Consider the following 15,422-nt stretch of genomic DNA (forward strand, 5'->3'; position numbering starts at 1 on the left):
TTATTTAAATGTAAAGAAGGATAAATGATCCTTTCTGCGACCGCAAATGTGAACAGGGATTTCCTGATCATAAATTGTGAAGATATTTGGAACTAAGCTAATCTATGTCTCTGCACGAAATCAGTTCACAGTATGCACGCTCCCCGTCACACCAAACATTCTTGCCCTTTCAGCTGTGGGGGCATTATAATGTTAAGATCAATCCCATTATTCGTTGATAAAAGAGTAGCCCAAGAGTTGGCGGTGGGTGGTGATAACCAGCTGTCTTCTCTCTCGTCTTACATTGCTAAATTAGGGACGGCTAGCGCAGATAGTCCTCGTGTAGCTTTGTAGGAAATTCAAAAACAAACAAACACTTTGAAAATGATTTCGAACTGAGGCTGGTATGACTCTCACATTATATTTTGTCGACTGGCCAATGTTGCACTAGCTAGCTAAATTCTGAAACATGATTTGGTAGTTATCGTGGCTGGAGTTGTCTATGAATGTCCTGCAGTAAGAGGTATTTCAGTATTAGTGGTAAGGAACGTAGACTACAAAAGTTCTTTTATATCTGTATATTGTTGTAGATAATGTTTTAGGTTGAAACTTTTGAGCCAATGTAGAAAGAGGTGTGGCTAATTGAAACTTTGCAGTTAATAATTTGTTTTCCAGGTGTTTTATTCTTTCTTAAAGAATTGTGAGAAGAGGATTTTTTAGAAATCAAAAGTGGGGCACTGGACTTTGAACCAATAGTCACAACGTTGAGAATGGTTTTGTTGGAAAAGGGTGCCATTAGTACAGAGAAAGGATGCAGCTATTTTACTGCTCCATTTGCATAAATGAAAAGCTTGACAGCCGGTTTCAGGATCAGCATAGAATCCCCAGCGATGTTTGCAATCAAAATTGGTTTTTGGAACCTCATTGTAAGTGGGATATGGAAGTGGGTTCGAGTACTCTTCAGAGATCTGACTCTGTAGGATTATATGATGCAGTAATATTGTTTTAAACACGATAATACAAGTAAAAATACTTTATAAGCAACGATCATAATAATAATAATGAACAGAAACAAAAGTAATTATAAAAAAAAAAAAAACACGTGATCTGAAGTGTCCTGAATTACGGTTTGCAAGAGTTAAAATTAGCTTGTATTAGAAAAGTTAATATGACGTTTTATCAAATATCATGAAGCAAAGGAAAAGTGTAAGACTATTTTAGATTACAAATCTAAGACTAACGTATAATGAGCTGAAAAACGTGCTTACCTCCGTTTTACGAGTTAAGACGATTACACCTGTAAGAACACAATTATAATTATTTAGTTCTAGATAGCTATTACTTAATATTCAAACGAATTGGGGTACAATAGGCTCAAATTTAACCGAGGAAAGGCTGGAAGGGGCTCCCAAGTTTGTCATAATAGTAACAAAACTACGTACAAAATTTCCAGAGATTTTTCCAGATTGGTTAGTCTGATTTTTAACGTAATAAATTTCGATCAAAACGCTACTGCAATGTATTTGATAAATTGAGTGACCACATTTCAGTATTTTATAGTTAAGTTACACTTTACTTGGACTGTTTGAATATTCAAGTATTTCGCGGTCACGGTTTTGATTTTGGGTATTTCATTGGTATGAAATCGACAACTGTTGTAAATAACGCGCCGAATTTTCGTACCCATGTCAGTGGACAGTATCCATACGTTTATAGTTATAGATAAATGCATTTATATTTACGTGTACTCGAATACTTAAAAATTAGGAAGTGAAGGAGATCAGATAGTGTTTACTAAACGAATCCTTATAAATTGAGTAGATTATCAAGGTATGGTAACTTTCATGTAAGTACTTAAACATTATAGCTAAAGTATATTCATGTTTTAAAATACTCACCTACTGTAAGAATTAGTAAATGGTATTTCATGTTTGTCGCTGAAAGAAAAAAAAAAAGACATTTTAAAGTACAAACTATCACTAAATGTAATATAGTAATGCATAATATACTACTGTTTACGCACAATTCGCATGCTATTAATTAAAAGGCACTCTAATGGCATAACGATATATCTGTCAACAACGCGTTTCGAAATTCATGGGTCTCCCGTTGGTACAGTGGTAAGTCTACGGCTTTACATTGCTAAAATCATGGATTCGATTCCTCTCGATGGACTCAGATAGTCCGATGTGGCTGTACTATAAGAAAAAAACTACTCGTGAAGGGCAGAGTGTAGGTAGCCCATTGTGTAGCATTGTGCTTAATTTTAAGCAACAAAAATCAACACGTATATACATATAGTGTTAGAGTATTATGCGTTACGTAGATTGTTAAAGGTCAAGAATGCGATTAGTCACCTGACCTAAATGGAAATGAAAGGAATAACTGGTGGCAAATTTCAAACATGCATAATTACATAAATTATTCAGATTAATCTTGACTAAATCAACCTATGTTATCGGATTACTGCTCTAAATCCAACATTATTGAAGCATCAATAGAAAATTATCCTTTTCTGAATACAGGTTGTATACATTAGTTTAAGCTTATTTTTGAGGAAAAGTAACTTTGGTAACAGTCTGCTCGTATTGATGCTGACTCCAACGTACATTCTTAAAATATTTAAACGTTATACATAAATATATCTTGGAGAATAGGGTCGTTTTTTGGCACTTCAAATTGCTCGGAAGAACTTTCGTAAGGGGCCAGTCGGTACTGGTATGGCCAGGTGGTTGAGGCTCGAATCTCCGTCCCATCAAACATTCTCGCCCTTTCAACTGTGGATGCCTTATAAAGCAACGACCAATCACAGTAAATCGTTGGTGGTGAATGGTTTTAGCTACCTGTCTTTCTTTTAATAAGCCACTTTTAAAATAGGGACAAGTATCGCTCTTGTAGTTTTGCGCAAAACAAAGCCAAGAAGGCCTATACTAATAAGTTGGGGTGTAGTGAAGTCATAAAAATAAATTATCTTCGCATCATTCTTATGCGCGACATTTGTTAAATGCTGCTAACATTAAAAAACTCACCGTGCGTGTCGAAACGCTACTGGTGTCAGAAGAGTATGTTACTGGAAGCATCTAGCAACAACGGGAATAGGTGGTGACATAAACTTTAACCAGGCTATTCAACATGTGGTTTAACTCTGGTTGGTTCAGATTTGAACTGACCTCCTTCCTCATGAAATATTTGCGCACTGCAATGCGGCAGCAAGTTCTGTTTTATTTTGATTTGATTGGAAGTCATAGTGACTAATCATGTCATTTGCACATTTTATTACCGGAGTTTGCACAACAGTATATGGCTACTCGTAGAAACGTTTATTGTTATAAAACGTTACTAGGGTATCGTGCTCTTTTCTTCTTAGTTACTGGGAACAACAGTTTAAACTTTACGTAATTTCACTATGCAAATGCCATTCAAAGTTAAAGTAGAACTCTCCAGAATACCTTTTGGAGATTTAAACTGATATTATTCAGGTTAGTGGAAACTTAGGAACGCAAATTTTGTGTAAGTACTAGAAAGAAAATATCAAACCTGTGCTTAATAAACTGACTTTATCATTTGCTTACCTTCTATTTTGTCACGCACTTCCAAGATGATTTTAGAACAACGGCTAGACACACCTACATGGCATACTTATATGTTCATGTCCAAAGTGGGACGAGACATACATCCACACTAAGGTGCAGCAACGTGCAAACAAGTCACTTTTCCTTGTACTTCGCTGAATGAATGCCAAACAGGAAAACTTGATAATTTAATTTAATACTGTACTTGTTTCATAAATTACTCTACTCAAATGAACATCTTGCTATCTATCTATCATATTGTCAATTCTCAAGTTTTCGCTTTTTTATGTTTTGTTAATTTAAAAGTTCCATTAAAGATCATTTTCTAATACTGTGCTGAAGCATTGTTCTTTCTTTGGGCGGGTTCGTTAAATTAGTTGGTGAGCATATTTCGAAGACCAGTCCGCGTAATGATAAAATTAGTTTAACATTTATAGTTTCTACAAGTTGTCTTAGTTGTACAATATCTATCAGTAGCACAGCGGCATGCCTGCGAACTCAAACCTCTAGAATCAGGGTTTCTTTACCTGTGGTGGGTAGAGCATAGGTAGCCCATTCTCCAGCTTTGTGCTTAATGTCAAACAAACAAAACAATAGTTATACAACAGAGTAACTTATACGCCCAAGTTTGCAAATGACATTCAAATAGTTTGTTTGTTTTTTAATTTTGCACAATCCTACACAAGGGCCATCTGCACTAGTCGTCCCTAATTTAGCAGTGTGAGACTAAAGGAAAGCAACTAGTCATCACTACCCACCGCCAACTCTTGAGCTACTCTTTTACAAACGAATAGTGGGATTAACCGTATTGTATAACGTCCCCACGGTTGAAAGAACGAGTATGTTTGGTGTGATGAGGATTTGAACTCATTCGCGACCCTCAGATTACGAGTTGAGTGCCCTAACCATCTGACCATGCCGGGCCACATTTATGTGGAAATACTTCGCTAACTGTACTACGACTAAATAGCCGTAAATAGTAAAATTAAATTTGCTTGTACAATTTCACAACAAAACAACCGACTAGTTAAACGCACGTTACAATTAATATTGATTCAAACACTTCAATGAAACTATTTTCTAGAATGACTGGCTCTCTATCATAAAAAATACAACAACCCACAGTTTTATTGGTTTACTGCTAGCTTACTAATTGATTGGTCCATTCATATTTTAACTGATATCTTACTTCTAGTTAGTTGTTGAAGATACTAAATTTTCATGACATTCTAGGTATTCATAAGTCATCTAGCTAATATTTAAATCAAAGCATTGAAAACATAACTTGCAACACTGCCTTTCTCTTTCTGGATTGTGAGGTTATTTAACATTCTTAATATAAAGATCAAACTCGGCACGAAACTGTCCATTCACCCATTTTGGTAGTTTTATCTTTCTAGGTTCATGGTTTACATATAGGATAACCTCTTGTATCTTATCTTCAATGACTATCCTATCGTTGGATGAGTTCTTGCTAGGTGATTGCACTAATTCGCTGGAGACTTCATTCTTGATTATCTTCTGAAGGATTGTCTTGACTCCATACTCGTTAAAATATTTGATATAACTATGTGCAGTTTTTATTTAAATGTAAAGAGGGATAAATGATCCTTCCTGCGACCGCAAATGTGAACAGGGATTTCCTGATCATAAATTGTGAAGATATTTGGAACTAAACTAATCTCTTTCTATGTCTCTGCACGAAATCAGTTCACAGTATGCACGCTCCCCGTCACACCAAACATTCTTGCCCTTTCAGCTGTGGGGGCATTATAATGTTAAGATCAATCCCATTATTCGTTGATAAAAGAGTAGCCCAAGAGTTGGCGGTGGGTGGTGATAACCAGCTGTCTTCTCTCTCGTCTTACATTGCTAAATTAGGGACGGCTAGCGCAGATAGTCCTCGTGTAGCTTTGTAGGAAATTCAAAAACAAACAAACACTTTGAAAATGATTTCGAACTGAGGCTGGTATGACTCTCACATTATATTTTGTCGACTGGCCAATGTTGCACTAGCTAGCTAAATTCTGAAACATGATTTGGTAGTTATCGTGGCTGGAGTTGTCTATGAATGTCCTGCAGTAAGAGGTATTTCAGTATTAGTGGTAAGAAACGTAGACTACAAAAGTTCTTTTATATCTGTATATTGTTGTAGATAATGTTTTAGGTTGAAACTTTTGAGCCAATGTAGAAAGAGGTGTGGCTAATTGAAGCTTTGCAGTTAATAATTTGTTTTCCAGGTGTTTTATTCTTTTACTGATGTATTTTTCTTTCTCATTGATGTATTTCTTTATTTCATTTGTGTCTTGTTGTACATCTTCAGTTCTATCATCATAGCCTTTCTATACTTCTTTGATGTCTTTCTAAACTGCTTTGCTTTCGTAAATTTAACGGTTTTGTACATATTGAATCTTGTCTTCAATTACATTTACTTTTGATTTTAATTTCTTTAAACAATGTATTCTCTTCTTTTAGTTCTTCGCTTAAATTCATGTAACTCTCTTTATCATATTCTACTTTCGTGGGCCTGGCATGGCCAATCGTGTTAAGGCGTTCGACTCGTCATCCGAACGTTACGGGTTCGAATCCTGGTCGCACCAAACATGCTCTCCCTTTTAGTCGTGGGGGCGTTATAATGTGACAGTTAATCCCACTATTCGTTGGTAAAAGAGTAGCCCAAGAGTTGGCGGTGGGTGGTGATGACTAGCTACCTTCCCTCTAGTGTTACACTGCTAAATTATGGAAGGCTAGCGCAGATAGCCCTCGAGTAGTTTTGTGTGAAATTCAAAAAACAAACAAACAATCTAGTTTCATAAAATTTATTCTTGGTTTTATTTTAATTTCCTGTCTCTTGATTCTAATCTTTTGTTTTGTTTTTCTTGATCTTTCTTTAAATTTCTGTAAACTTCTTCTTTGTTTCATTTCCATCTTCTATCCCATTCTTCCTGACTCCCTTTTAATTATTTCATCATCTACAGAAAAACTTTGATCTCATTTTTAGATCTAGTTGCCATGTCAAATTATTGTAACTGACCCAGATTATATTCTGTTTCCGCCAAAACAAACCTACTTCTTACACCAGTTTTGTGATGTTGTTTTTTCACTGGGAATATTATTTTAAATTATTTGGTAAAAATAATTCGAAGTCCAGCATATATAACAACAAGAAATTAATGTATTTCTCCATTAAAGGTTTCTACAAGTTGACTTTACTTGCACACTTTTGTAACTTGTAGACGTAAATCTACAATTGATGTTCAAATGGAAGTACCTTACTAATGATACAATTAGTGTAAAATAAACTTACATGCAAAATTTTATGGCTAATCGACCGAATAAATGAATATATACAATAACTAACACTAGTCTAAATACTTCACTAAATTAACTACTTTACAGAATGCTTGGCACTCTGCCACATAAAAATAAAAACTACTGACTGCTTTATTCATTCACAACTAGCATACTAATTTGCTGTCCCACTCATATTAAAACCCGAAGTCTCATTTCTAAACATTCGGTAAAATTACTAGATTTCTGTAATATCATTTAGAAATACATAGACTCTCTAGCTAAGATCTAAACTGAAACATCGAAAATTTAGTTTACAACATTATAGCACTTGAAAATATAACACGGTTTAAAGTTTCCTAAATTCATATATATGATACCTTGCTCTGAAAGAAATTTGCAAACCCAAAAGTTCATTAAAAGACTCAAACGGTGAGAAACTAAAATGAAATAGAGGAACTTTAAATATACCATATAGCATTTCTTATGGCACTGACAACAACCACAATTACCGAAATTCACTACAAATCATTGTATTTGGTAACCAGTGGGTGTATGTACATGGATTTTGTTTCTCAATGTCAAATTATACGTTTCATTTTTCACAATTCACTTGGTGAGATCAAGCAATTACACAATGTAACACAAATTTTGTTCCTGGATAGTATATGTTGTTTCTTAATTGTATATGTTGTAAAAGTACAGAAAATGGCCATTATTCCCTTCAAACTTTGCTTTTGTGACCTCGATAATGAAATATAGAAATTAACCTATTTTCCATGTAAAAACGGGCAAATTTGTACATTTTAATTTACATAAAGTCTGAATAAAACAATATGTGAATCAAAATTCAGATGTTTTTATTCTAAAGTTATACAAAAATCAACAAAAATGTTTAGAAGTGAGTAGTTTTTCGAGATTTGCGACTGTAATGTAAATCAGTTTCACATATCATCCTCCAAATATAGTCTCCCATCATGTTTTCATTATACGCTCCCAGGTCACAAAATGGAAAGTTTGAAGTGAAACAAAGGTCTTTTCCATTTACTTTTGGCATAAGCAATTGGGAAATAACACTTTCTGCCCAGGAACAAGAAAAAGTAAAAATTTTGTTACGTAGTGTTATCTGTCTTGTGATATGTAACATTTGTTTAACTCTTAAAAAAAATAGCATGATTGAATGGAAAGGAGAATATGCTGTGGCATATGTCAACAATTTCGAAAAGTATTTATTCTAAAACCATGTAGTATTAGACCGAATGAGATATTATAAACACAGTATAGTGGTCTAGGCGCTATATATGTATTAAAAACAACTGTTATGATTTGCTTATTTGTGATTAAGCAAAAGAATTTAGAATGAGCTATCTGTTCTGTTTATTTGTGATTAAACAAAAGAATTTAGAATGAGCTATCTGTTCTGTGCCCATCACTGGTATCAGATCTTAATTTTTAGCGTCATAACTAAGCAGAATTATTGCCGAGCCACTGGAGAAACACTGTTAAAGTGTGAATCAGATTAAGCAAGTAATTATAATTATTATCAATCTTATTCAAGTCCTTTACAAATCAAATTTTTATATAAGAATTAATAATGCAAACTTTCTATTTCATTTGAACATATTTTATTTATTTTCATTATTCGTTGTTATTAGTTAGTTAGTTAGTTAGTTATCACCATTAGATTCCATCAAGGAACATAGGGCCGCAATTTCTTGCGGATTCTTCAACAGGTATTTAAGTGAGTAGGTTGTTAGCCCACTGCACCGAGCCGTCCCTAATTTAGTAGTGTAAGACTAGAGGGAAGGCAGCTAGTCATAACCACCCACCGCCAACTCTTGGGCTACTCTTTTACCAACGAATAGTGGGATTGACTGTCACATTATAACGCCCCCACGGCTGGGAGGGCGAGCATGTTTGGCGCGATGGGGATGCGAACCCGCGACCCTCAGATTACAAGTCGCACGCCTTAATTCGTTGTTATTCATATTTTAAAATTAATCTTATTGTCACTCAAAAGAAAAAATAATTCAAAGCTCTGTCCAGTAAACAATAAGAGATTAGTTTATTTCTTCTTTTACGTTTTGTTTTACACACTTGAATAATGTACTATCTTTCAGGCCACCCTTATAAATGGGCCCAGCATGGCCAGGTGGTTAAGGCACTCAACTCGTAATTCGAAGGTCGCGAGTACGAATCCCTGTTACACCAGACATGCTCGCTCTTTCAGCATTGGTGGCGTTATAATGTGACGGTCAATGCCACTGTTCGTTGGTAAAAGAGTAGCCCAAGAGTTGACGGCGGATAGTGATGACTAGCTGCCTTCCCTCTTGTCTTACCTTGTTAAATTAGGGACGGCTAGCGCAGATAGCCCTCGTGTAGCTTTGCGCGAAAATTAAAACAAACTAAACCATTATAAGTGACTTTTATTGCACTACACTAGCATTAAAAACAATTTACTTCTACAAAGAAACTTAGTATACACTACAAATAACACAGATTCGAATACTTAACAAAAACACACCAACCATGACTGGTTTACCACTAGAAAACAACCCTGTTTCTTCTTAACTATATTTTTCAGTTGTTTTTTTGAACTTGGGGTTCAAAGGAATAACAAAAGCAGTATCTTTGAAAGGTGCGAAGGATGCTTACTGTAAAATGCATGAAACAACCCAGCAGATGTTTAGTGAAGTGTTTCTTCTCATGAAAATTTTGCTTGTATGTCCAGTATCCAGCTGCAAATGTGAACGCGGCTTTTCTGCATTAAGACGGTTGAAGACGTGGTTAAGGTCAACTATGTCTCAGTGCCGCCTCAACCATGTGGCAATTTGTCACACTAACAAAGATGAGGTCGACAAGATAAATATAGAAGAGCTTATGAAAGAATTTATAAACAGATCATCACAAAGGAGATCTACGTTTGGAAACATGTAGACTAGAGGACTAAATGAATCTTACTTCAATGAAAAGTACGAATGTGCTACATTTTATTGATGTGTAATTTTCAAGAGTTCGCAAAGACATTTTACTTATTTTTTATCAAACAACTTGAACAGTTTTTCAGTGGATATAAATTTATCAAGGGTAATTACTAATTTTATTAATATTTGAAAACGTAATTCATGCAATGAAAGTTATTAGTAACCTTGTCAAGTATAATGACCATCTTTTAAACTGTGCAATGTGCAGGAATAAATTCATATGGCAGTTAATTTGTGACACATTTGTCTTTATTCTATTAACATTTTGAAAACTGTTCACAACACCTCACTTATTCAAACTTACATGGAAACCTTGAAGTATCGTGGCAACAAGATTACTCTATGACTGCATGTTTACAGCTTTCAGGTTCACGTAATCAGAGATTACCAATTTGCAAATTAAACAGTCCACATAAGTGGTTGCAAAAATCACCCCCACATCGGGTGTAAAACATCTACGCCCCTGATTGAATGTATTACCCTTATTTATAAATAATTCTTGTTATAGATATTTTCCAAAACATTTATATTTATATAACGTCATTTTAGAATATTCTAAGTCTACCCTGACGAAATTTTTTGATTTTAACATCATGCGTTCTTCAGCTGCATTTTAACATTTAAGTTACAACATAAAATCTTACAAGAAGTAGTATTCTTAACCAACTGAAGTCATATAGAGTACCATCTGAGAATAATTTCGGCATAGTTGATTTAAACAGGATTTACTGGGTCCCGAGTAGAAGTGTGGTACCTCAAGAATATCATATCTGGCAAAGCAGAAAAGTTCAGACTCCCAAAAGTGGGAGACGTACGGATTTCTTATGCGTGTGTATTTCCCAATGGGCGTAAAATTTGAGCTGTAAAGAATGAGACAGGACAAACATTTGCATAAGGAACAAATACTGACACACGTGCATGCAGAGTAGCACTTTAAATTGGAAGCTATACGACTTCAGTAGATTTTTAAGTTCTGTAGATATCAAATTATGTTTTTAATTATTTATCTTAATTTCAAATATTCTGCAAGCGCCGGTAATTCATATATGTAAGATGTATGAAAAGCAAGTATAATAAAGAAGATTTTATTAAACAATATTTTCACTCTAGTGTATATTATTACCATATAACTTGGGCTACTATGCAAAAGAAGATATTAAAAATAAGAGTATCCACATTTTAAAATGTAGCACAACAAAGTGGACCCTCTTTTTAACCTCTGGTAAGTCCCAGTTTCTACCTGAATTTCACCATAACAATAGTAATCAAAACTTTAAATATCAACCTATGCACCATTATCCTTTTGAGCAATTATACACAAGTTGCTCACCAGCAAACTCAAACAACTACTTAATTAAATTGCAGGATAAAGTCAAACAGAACCTGCACGAATAAAAATGCCAACTAACACTTAAGTTACAAAAGAGCTTGAGGAATTATTGGAGTGTAGAATCACATCAAAATACGGTAATGGTGACCAACCTGTTACCGGCTATCGAAAGTAAGAACTTTAAGTCTCACATAGAAGTTAAAGTTACAGGAACACTGAAAATACTGTTTAAACCAAATGAAACTAACATCTTATTCTATATAAATTTATATAGGCGAAAATCCATGCAACATATCATAAAATGTGCTCCTCCAGGCCTTTACAATGTTTTAAACACGACAATAAACTCTTGTGTTTCTGATAGAAGAAAACAGTCAATGGTGGCCAATGAGTAGTGCAAAGTTTGGACGAGTCCATCTGCAGCTACCGACCAACTTGCTGAGTAGAATAAGATGGTGTATTAATTAAAAAGCATGTTAATTTGTTGTTACTGTAAGATAATAATTTTTTGTTTGAAGTTAAGCACAAACCAATTCTCTGGGTTGTTTGCGTTCTGCTTACCACGAATATCGAAACCCGGTTTCTAGAATTGTAAGTACGCAGACCTGCCACTGTGCCACTGGAAGGGGGGGGGAACCAATAAGATAAGAAGGCAGCGCCTAATCTTCACATTCAATTAGTTACTGAGGAAGGTTAAAATTAGAAACTAGTTTGAGCAATGTTATGTTCCAGTCTTGGGTATCATAAAGAAAGGAGATATATTTAGTGATCTCAAATTAACCTAAAAGGAAAGAGAAGCATGTATTGCAACCAAGTACCAGATAACTTTGCTATAACTTTACTATATACTATGCATACTATAACACTTTATGTGCACATAAGCTTAACGGTCATGTCAGAGACAACAAAAATGTAAGTACAGTTGACTCCTGATTTCGAACTATTGACTAGAAGAAAAGCAGCTACCTAGGAGTATCTTTCGTCACAAGGATATACTAGCAAATAACGGGATTGATTTTCACTCTTATAACACATTCACTGTTGAAAGTGCGAAGCCTGTTTACCAGCATCACACATTAAATTGAATATCCTTTGATACCCAGCTCGACACGCTATCTAGTAGACCATGCCTCGCTCATATATTACGTGAAACTTAGATATGTGGTATTTGCATGCTGCAGTTATATATATGTGGTGTTTATGAGTGAGAGACAGAACAGCTGTAATTAAGTTGGAAATTTCTTTAAAATTGTTTTGCAGTTGTGTTAAAGAAGTATCTAGACGTGAAGGAATGTAATTTAGTTGAATTGTTATTATGTAAATAAAAGTGAGCTCTATAGATCGATTCGGCGGTTAACCTGAAGACTTCTAACGTTAAAAACTAGGGTTCGACATTCTAGGTGGGCACAGCACAGGCAGAACATTGTGTTGCTTTGTGATTAACAATAAACAAACAAAATCGATTGATCAAATGACGTTCTGCCGTATTCAATTGATTTTTCCAGACTTTGATTTAAAAAAGTGTATTATTTGAAAACGTGGACCCTTTTTTAATATTTGGTGCACAAATTGTTTCTAGTGTTACTCCAGAAAAATCTGTTATTTTCTTATTTCTGTTTTTAATGTAACTATTGAGAATTTAACTATGAAAGTACACAAGAGGACGCTGTTTGCATTCCAGACGAAACATGATTGCGAATGTTGGAAATGTTATTGAGTTTATTAAAATTTGTTATTGGTAATAAATGTGTGTGACGTTTAAGAGGTTTACCACCATTTTTGATGTAACGTAAACACCGTTTTAATCAAGCACCCAGGTAAGTACTGTTGTTATTTTTTGTTTATTTTTGTTGTAAAACTAATATGTAAGTGTAATTTTGCGTAAATACAGTCAACATTTGACTCAAAACTTTGTTAGACCCCACTTAAAACATTTTTATTTTTCTATACTGTCTTTCCCAGTTCTTAAACTCATGATATCTTATTCTGTCGTCTTTAAAGTATGCAATAAACAAATTAAGGGCTTTTATAATGTTGATCTGTTTGTCAGCCTTGTAAAATTCATCAAGACTGTTCTTCTTGCAGGCCGGCACGACCAAGAGTGTTAAGGTGTTCGACTCGTAATCCGAGGGTCGCGGGTTCGAATCCCCGTCGCGCCAAACATGCTCGCCTTTTCAACCGTGGGGGCGTTATAATGTGACGGTCAATCCCACTATTCGTTGGTAAAAGAGTAGCCCAAGAGTTGGTGGTGGGTGGTGATGACTAGCTGCCTTCCCTCTAGTCTTACACTACTAAATTAGGGACGACTAGCACAGATAGCCCTTGAGCTTTGCGCGAAATTAAAACAAACAAACAAACAAACAAACAAACTTATTCTTCTCTTCTCAGGAGAAAACAAGATAACCCTTCCATTCCAGAAATCATGCAAAACTTTAGCAATTAAATATCTTTCAGAAGAGATAACAGATCCAAGTTATAATTTATAACATAACTAAAGATTTTTGATACAGATAGAAATACTTAAGAATTTATTGTCATTTCTGAGCTTTAATAAGTATGCATTTAACAGTATTGTTAATGCAAGTAATAAAAATGCAAAAACATTGAGGTCCTCTACTAGTAACAAGAGTTTAGTTTGATTAGACTCCATCAATAACTTTTGATTTTCAAACGTTCTGTTAAATAAACTTTAAATTTTATTTTAACATATTAAAATATGGAAAAACTCAAATAAAAGCTTTAATGGTAAATTATACTTTTTCTTCAATTTTTACTAATGAAAATTTTAGCAATATATCTTCAACAGTTACAGGATGGAAACAAGATTGGCCATTAAAAAAGATGATCACACTAATTCTGAGCTTATTAAAAAAAATTGAGAAGTTTAAAAAAAAAGGATAAAATCTTTAGGCAAGTCTGATAAAAAAAAAAAAGCTTTGCAAAGCAATTTAATAAAGTTTAAGTTTTATTTGATAGTAGTATGGTTTCACTAGCATCTCTAATCTTTTGATATTCTTTGAAGAGGTTACTCTTATATAAATGAGGACAAAATTGTGGATATGGTGTATCTGGACTTGAATGGTAGGTGATAAAAGGCTTGTTATAAAAAGAAAGAAGATATGTGAGTGTGAAGGATATATTGGCTCATTGGATAGAAAAACAGCAGGCTAGCAATGAAAGAAACTTGGCAGTAATTTTGGTCCTTGTTCTCATAACCAGAGGCACTCAGAAATTGTTTCTCTTGAACCCCTATCCTCAACTTAAGACTTTAGCTGAAATGAAATGATAATTTTTAAAATATACTCGTGGGATGTGGTACGTACCAACACTGGAGTTGGCGAGCTGTGGCTCTTGACCTGTTACTTAACGTTTGGTGGTTGTATATGCCTATAATTAATAGTTATCTGTCTAGCCTGGCTGGCAACTAAGGAAGGCTGTTGAAAGACTTGAGAACAAAGGGAGAGTTGAACATGGTTATGGCTTGAACTGAATGGGAATGGCAGAACAGATGTATGCAAGGGTGATATTAGTTGATTGCGTTCAGGCATGGTATTCTTAAGATGGCTGTGGAGATCAAGGCTGTCATGAAGTAGCAAGTTCCTGAGACAAGGATTTTTAGTGATATTTAGTAGACGTTGTTAGATTTGAATAAATAGGGTTATTTAAGTGCAACTTGCCATTAAATGTTATCTTTAGTTTTAACGTTGACTTGAAGAGACACCTTTTCAGGACTGGGATCATAAGATCCTAAGAAGAACGTAAGTTAAAACTTTTGCTGTGAGAGGAACAGGAGTACTCTAAAAAAAACATTTACAGCAAGGGCTACAAGTGAAATACCTTAATCATGTCAGGTGGAGCCAAAAGGGAAGAAAAAAAGAAAGGTTATTAATGCGATGAGTTACATGGAACACAAGAAGGCTTTAATGCACTTTATGGAACTAAGAGACAACAGGAATATCTGTCAGGCTCAGAAAAATCCATTGTGGCCATTGTAGGAATTAAAATGTTTCTGGGTCAGATGTAATTGGTGGAGCAAGCAGGAATAGGATGATAATAACTACTGTTGGCTGGAAGTTAAACATAGGAGACTGTGGTAGTTGGCAGCTTGTTGTTTGTTGATCTAAAATTTTCTTTCTTGATGATTCAGGTTTAAAATGTGGTTGGGAGGAAAGCTTTGTTGTTCCTGATAAACTGAGTTAATGTTTGTTGGTGAGGGATGTTTGGCTCTAAAATGAAAGAAGTGAAAGAAACAACTTTTAGTTAAGA

The 15,422-nt window shown here is 34.7% G+C and overlaps 2 protein-coding genes across 4 annotated transcripts in view; one reads left to right on the forward strand and one right to left on the reverse strand.

The window, feature by feature from the left end:
* Positions 1-677: 677 nt before the first annotated feature.
* On the reverse strand, positions 678-3,701 carry LOC143225108 (uncharacterized). 2 transcript variants are annotated; one of them, XM_076453895.1, is made up of 4 exons: positions 3,552-3,701; positions 1,878-1,916; positions 1,248-1,276; positions 678-953 (listed from the first exon to the last, which is right to left on the reverse strand). In XM_076453895.1, the coding sequence occupies exons 2-4, from the start codon at positions 1,906-1,908 to the stop codon at positions 696-698; spliced, it is 318 nt and encodes a 105-aa protein (XP_076310010.1). In that variant the 5' UTR covers positions 1,909-1,916; positions 3,552-3,701; the 3' UTR covers positions 678-695. The 2 variants fall into 2 exon arrangements, with proteins under 2 accessions (XP_076310010.1, XP_076310011.1); XM_076453896.1 differs by lacking the exon at positions 3,552-3,701 and adding an exon at positions 3,009-3,491.
* Positions 3,702-12,824: 9,123 nt separating this feature from the next.
* Positions 12,825-15,422, forward strand: part of LOC143225110 (uncharacterized) — a 93,754-nt gene continuing 91,156 nt past the window's right edge. For both annotated transcript variants that reach the window (XR_013013616.1, XM_076453897.1), the window contains exon 1: positions 12,825-12,973. The gene's annotated coding sequence lies outside the window, so the exon portion shown is untranslated. The remainder of the gene's footprint in view (positions 12,974-15,422) is intronic.

Source organism: Tachypleus tridentatus, chromosome 9 (genome assembly GCF_004210375.1).
Source record: "Tachypleus tridentatus isolate NWPU-2018 chromosome 9, ASM421037v1, whole genome shotgun sequence".
Lineage (NCBI taxonomy): Eukaryota > Metazoa > Arthropoda > Merostomata > Xiphosura > Limulidae > Tachypleus > Tachypleus tridentatus.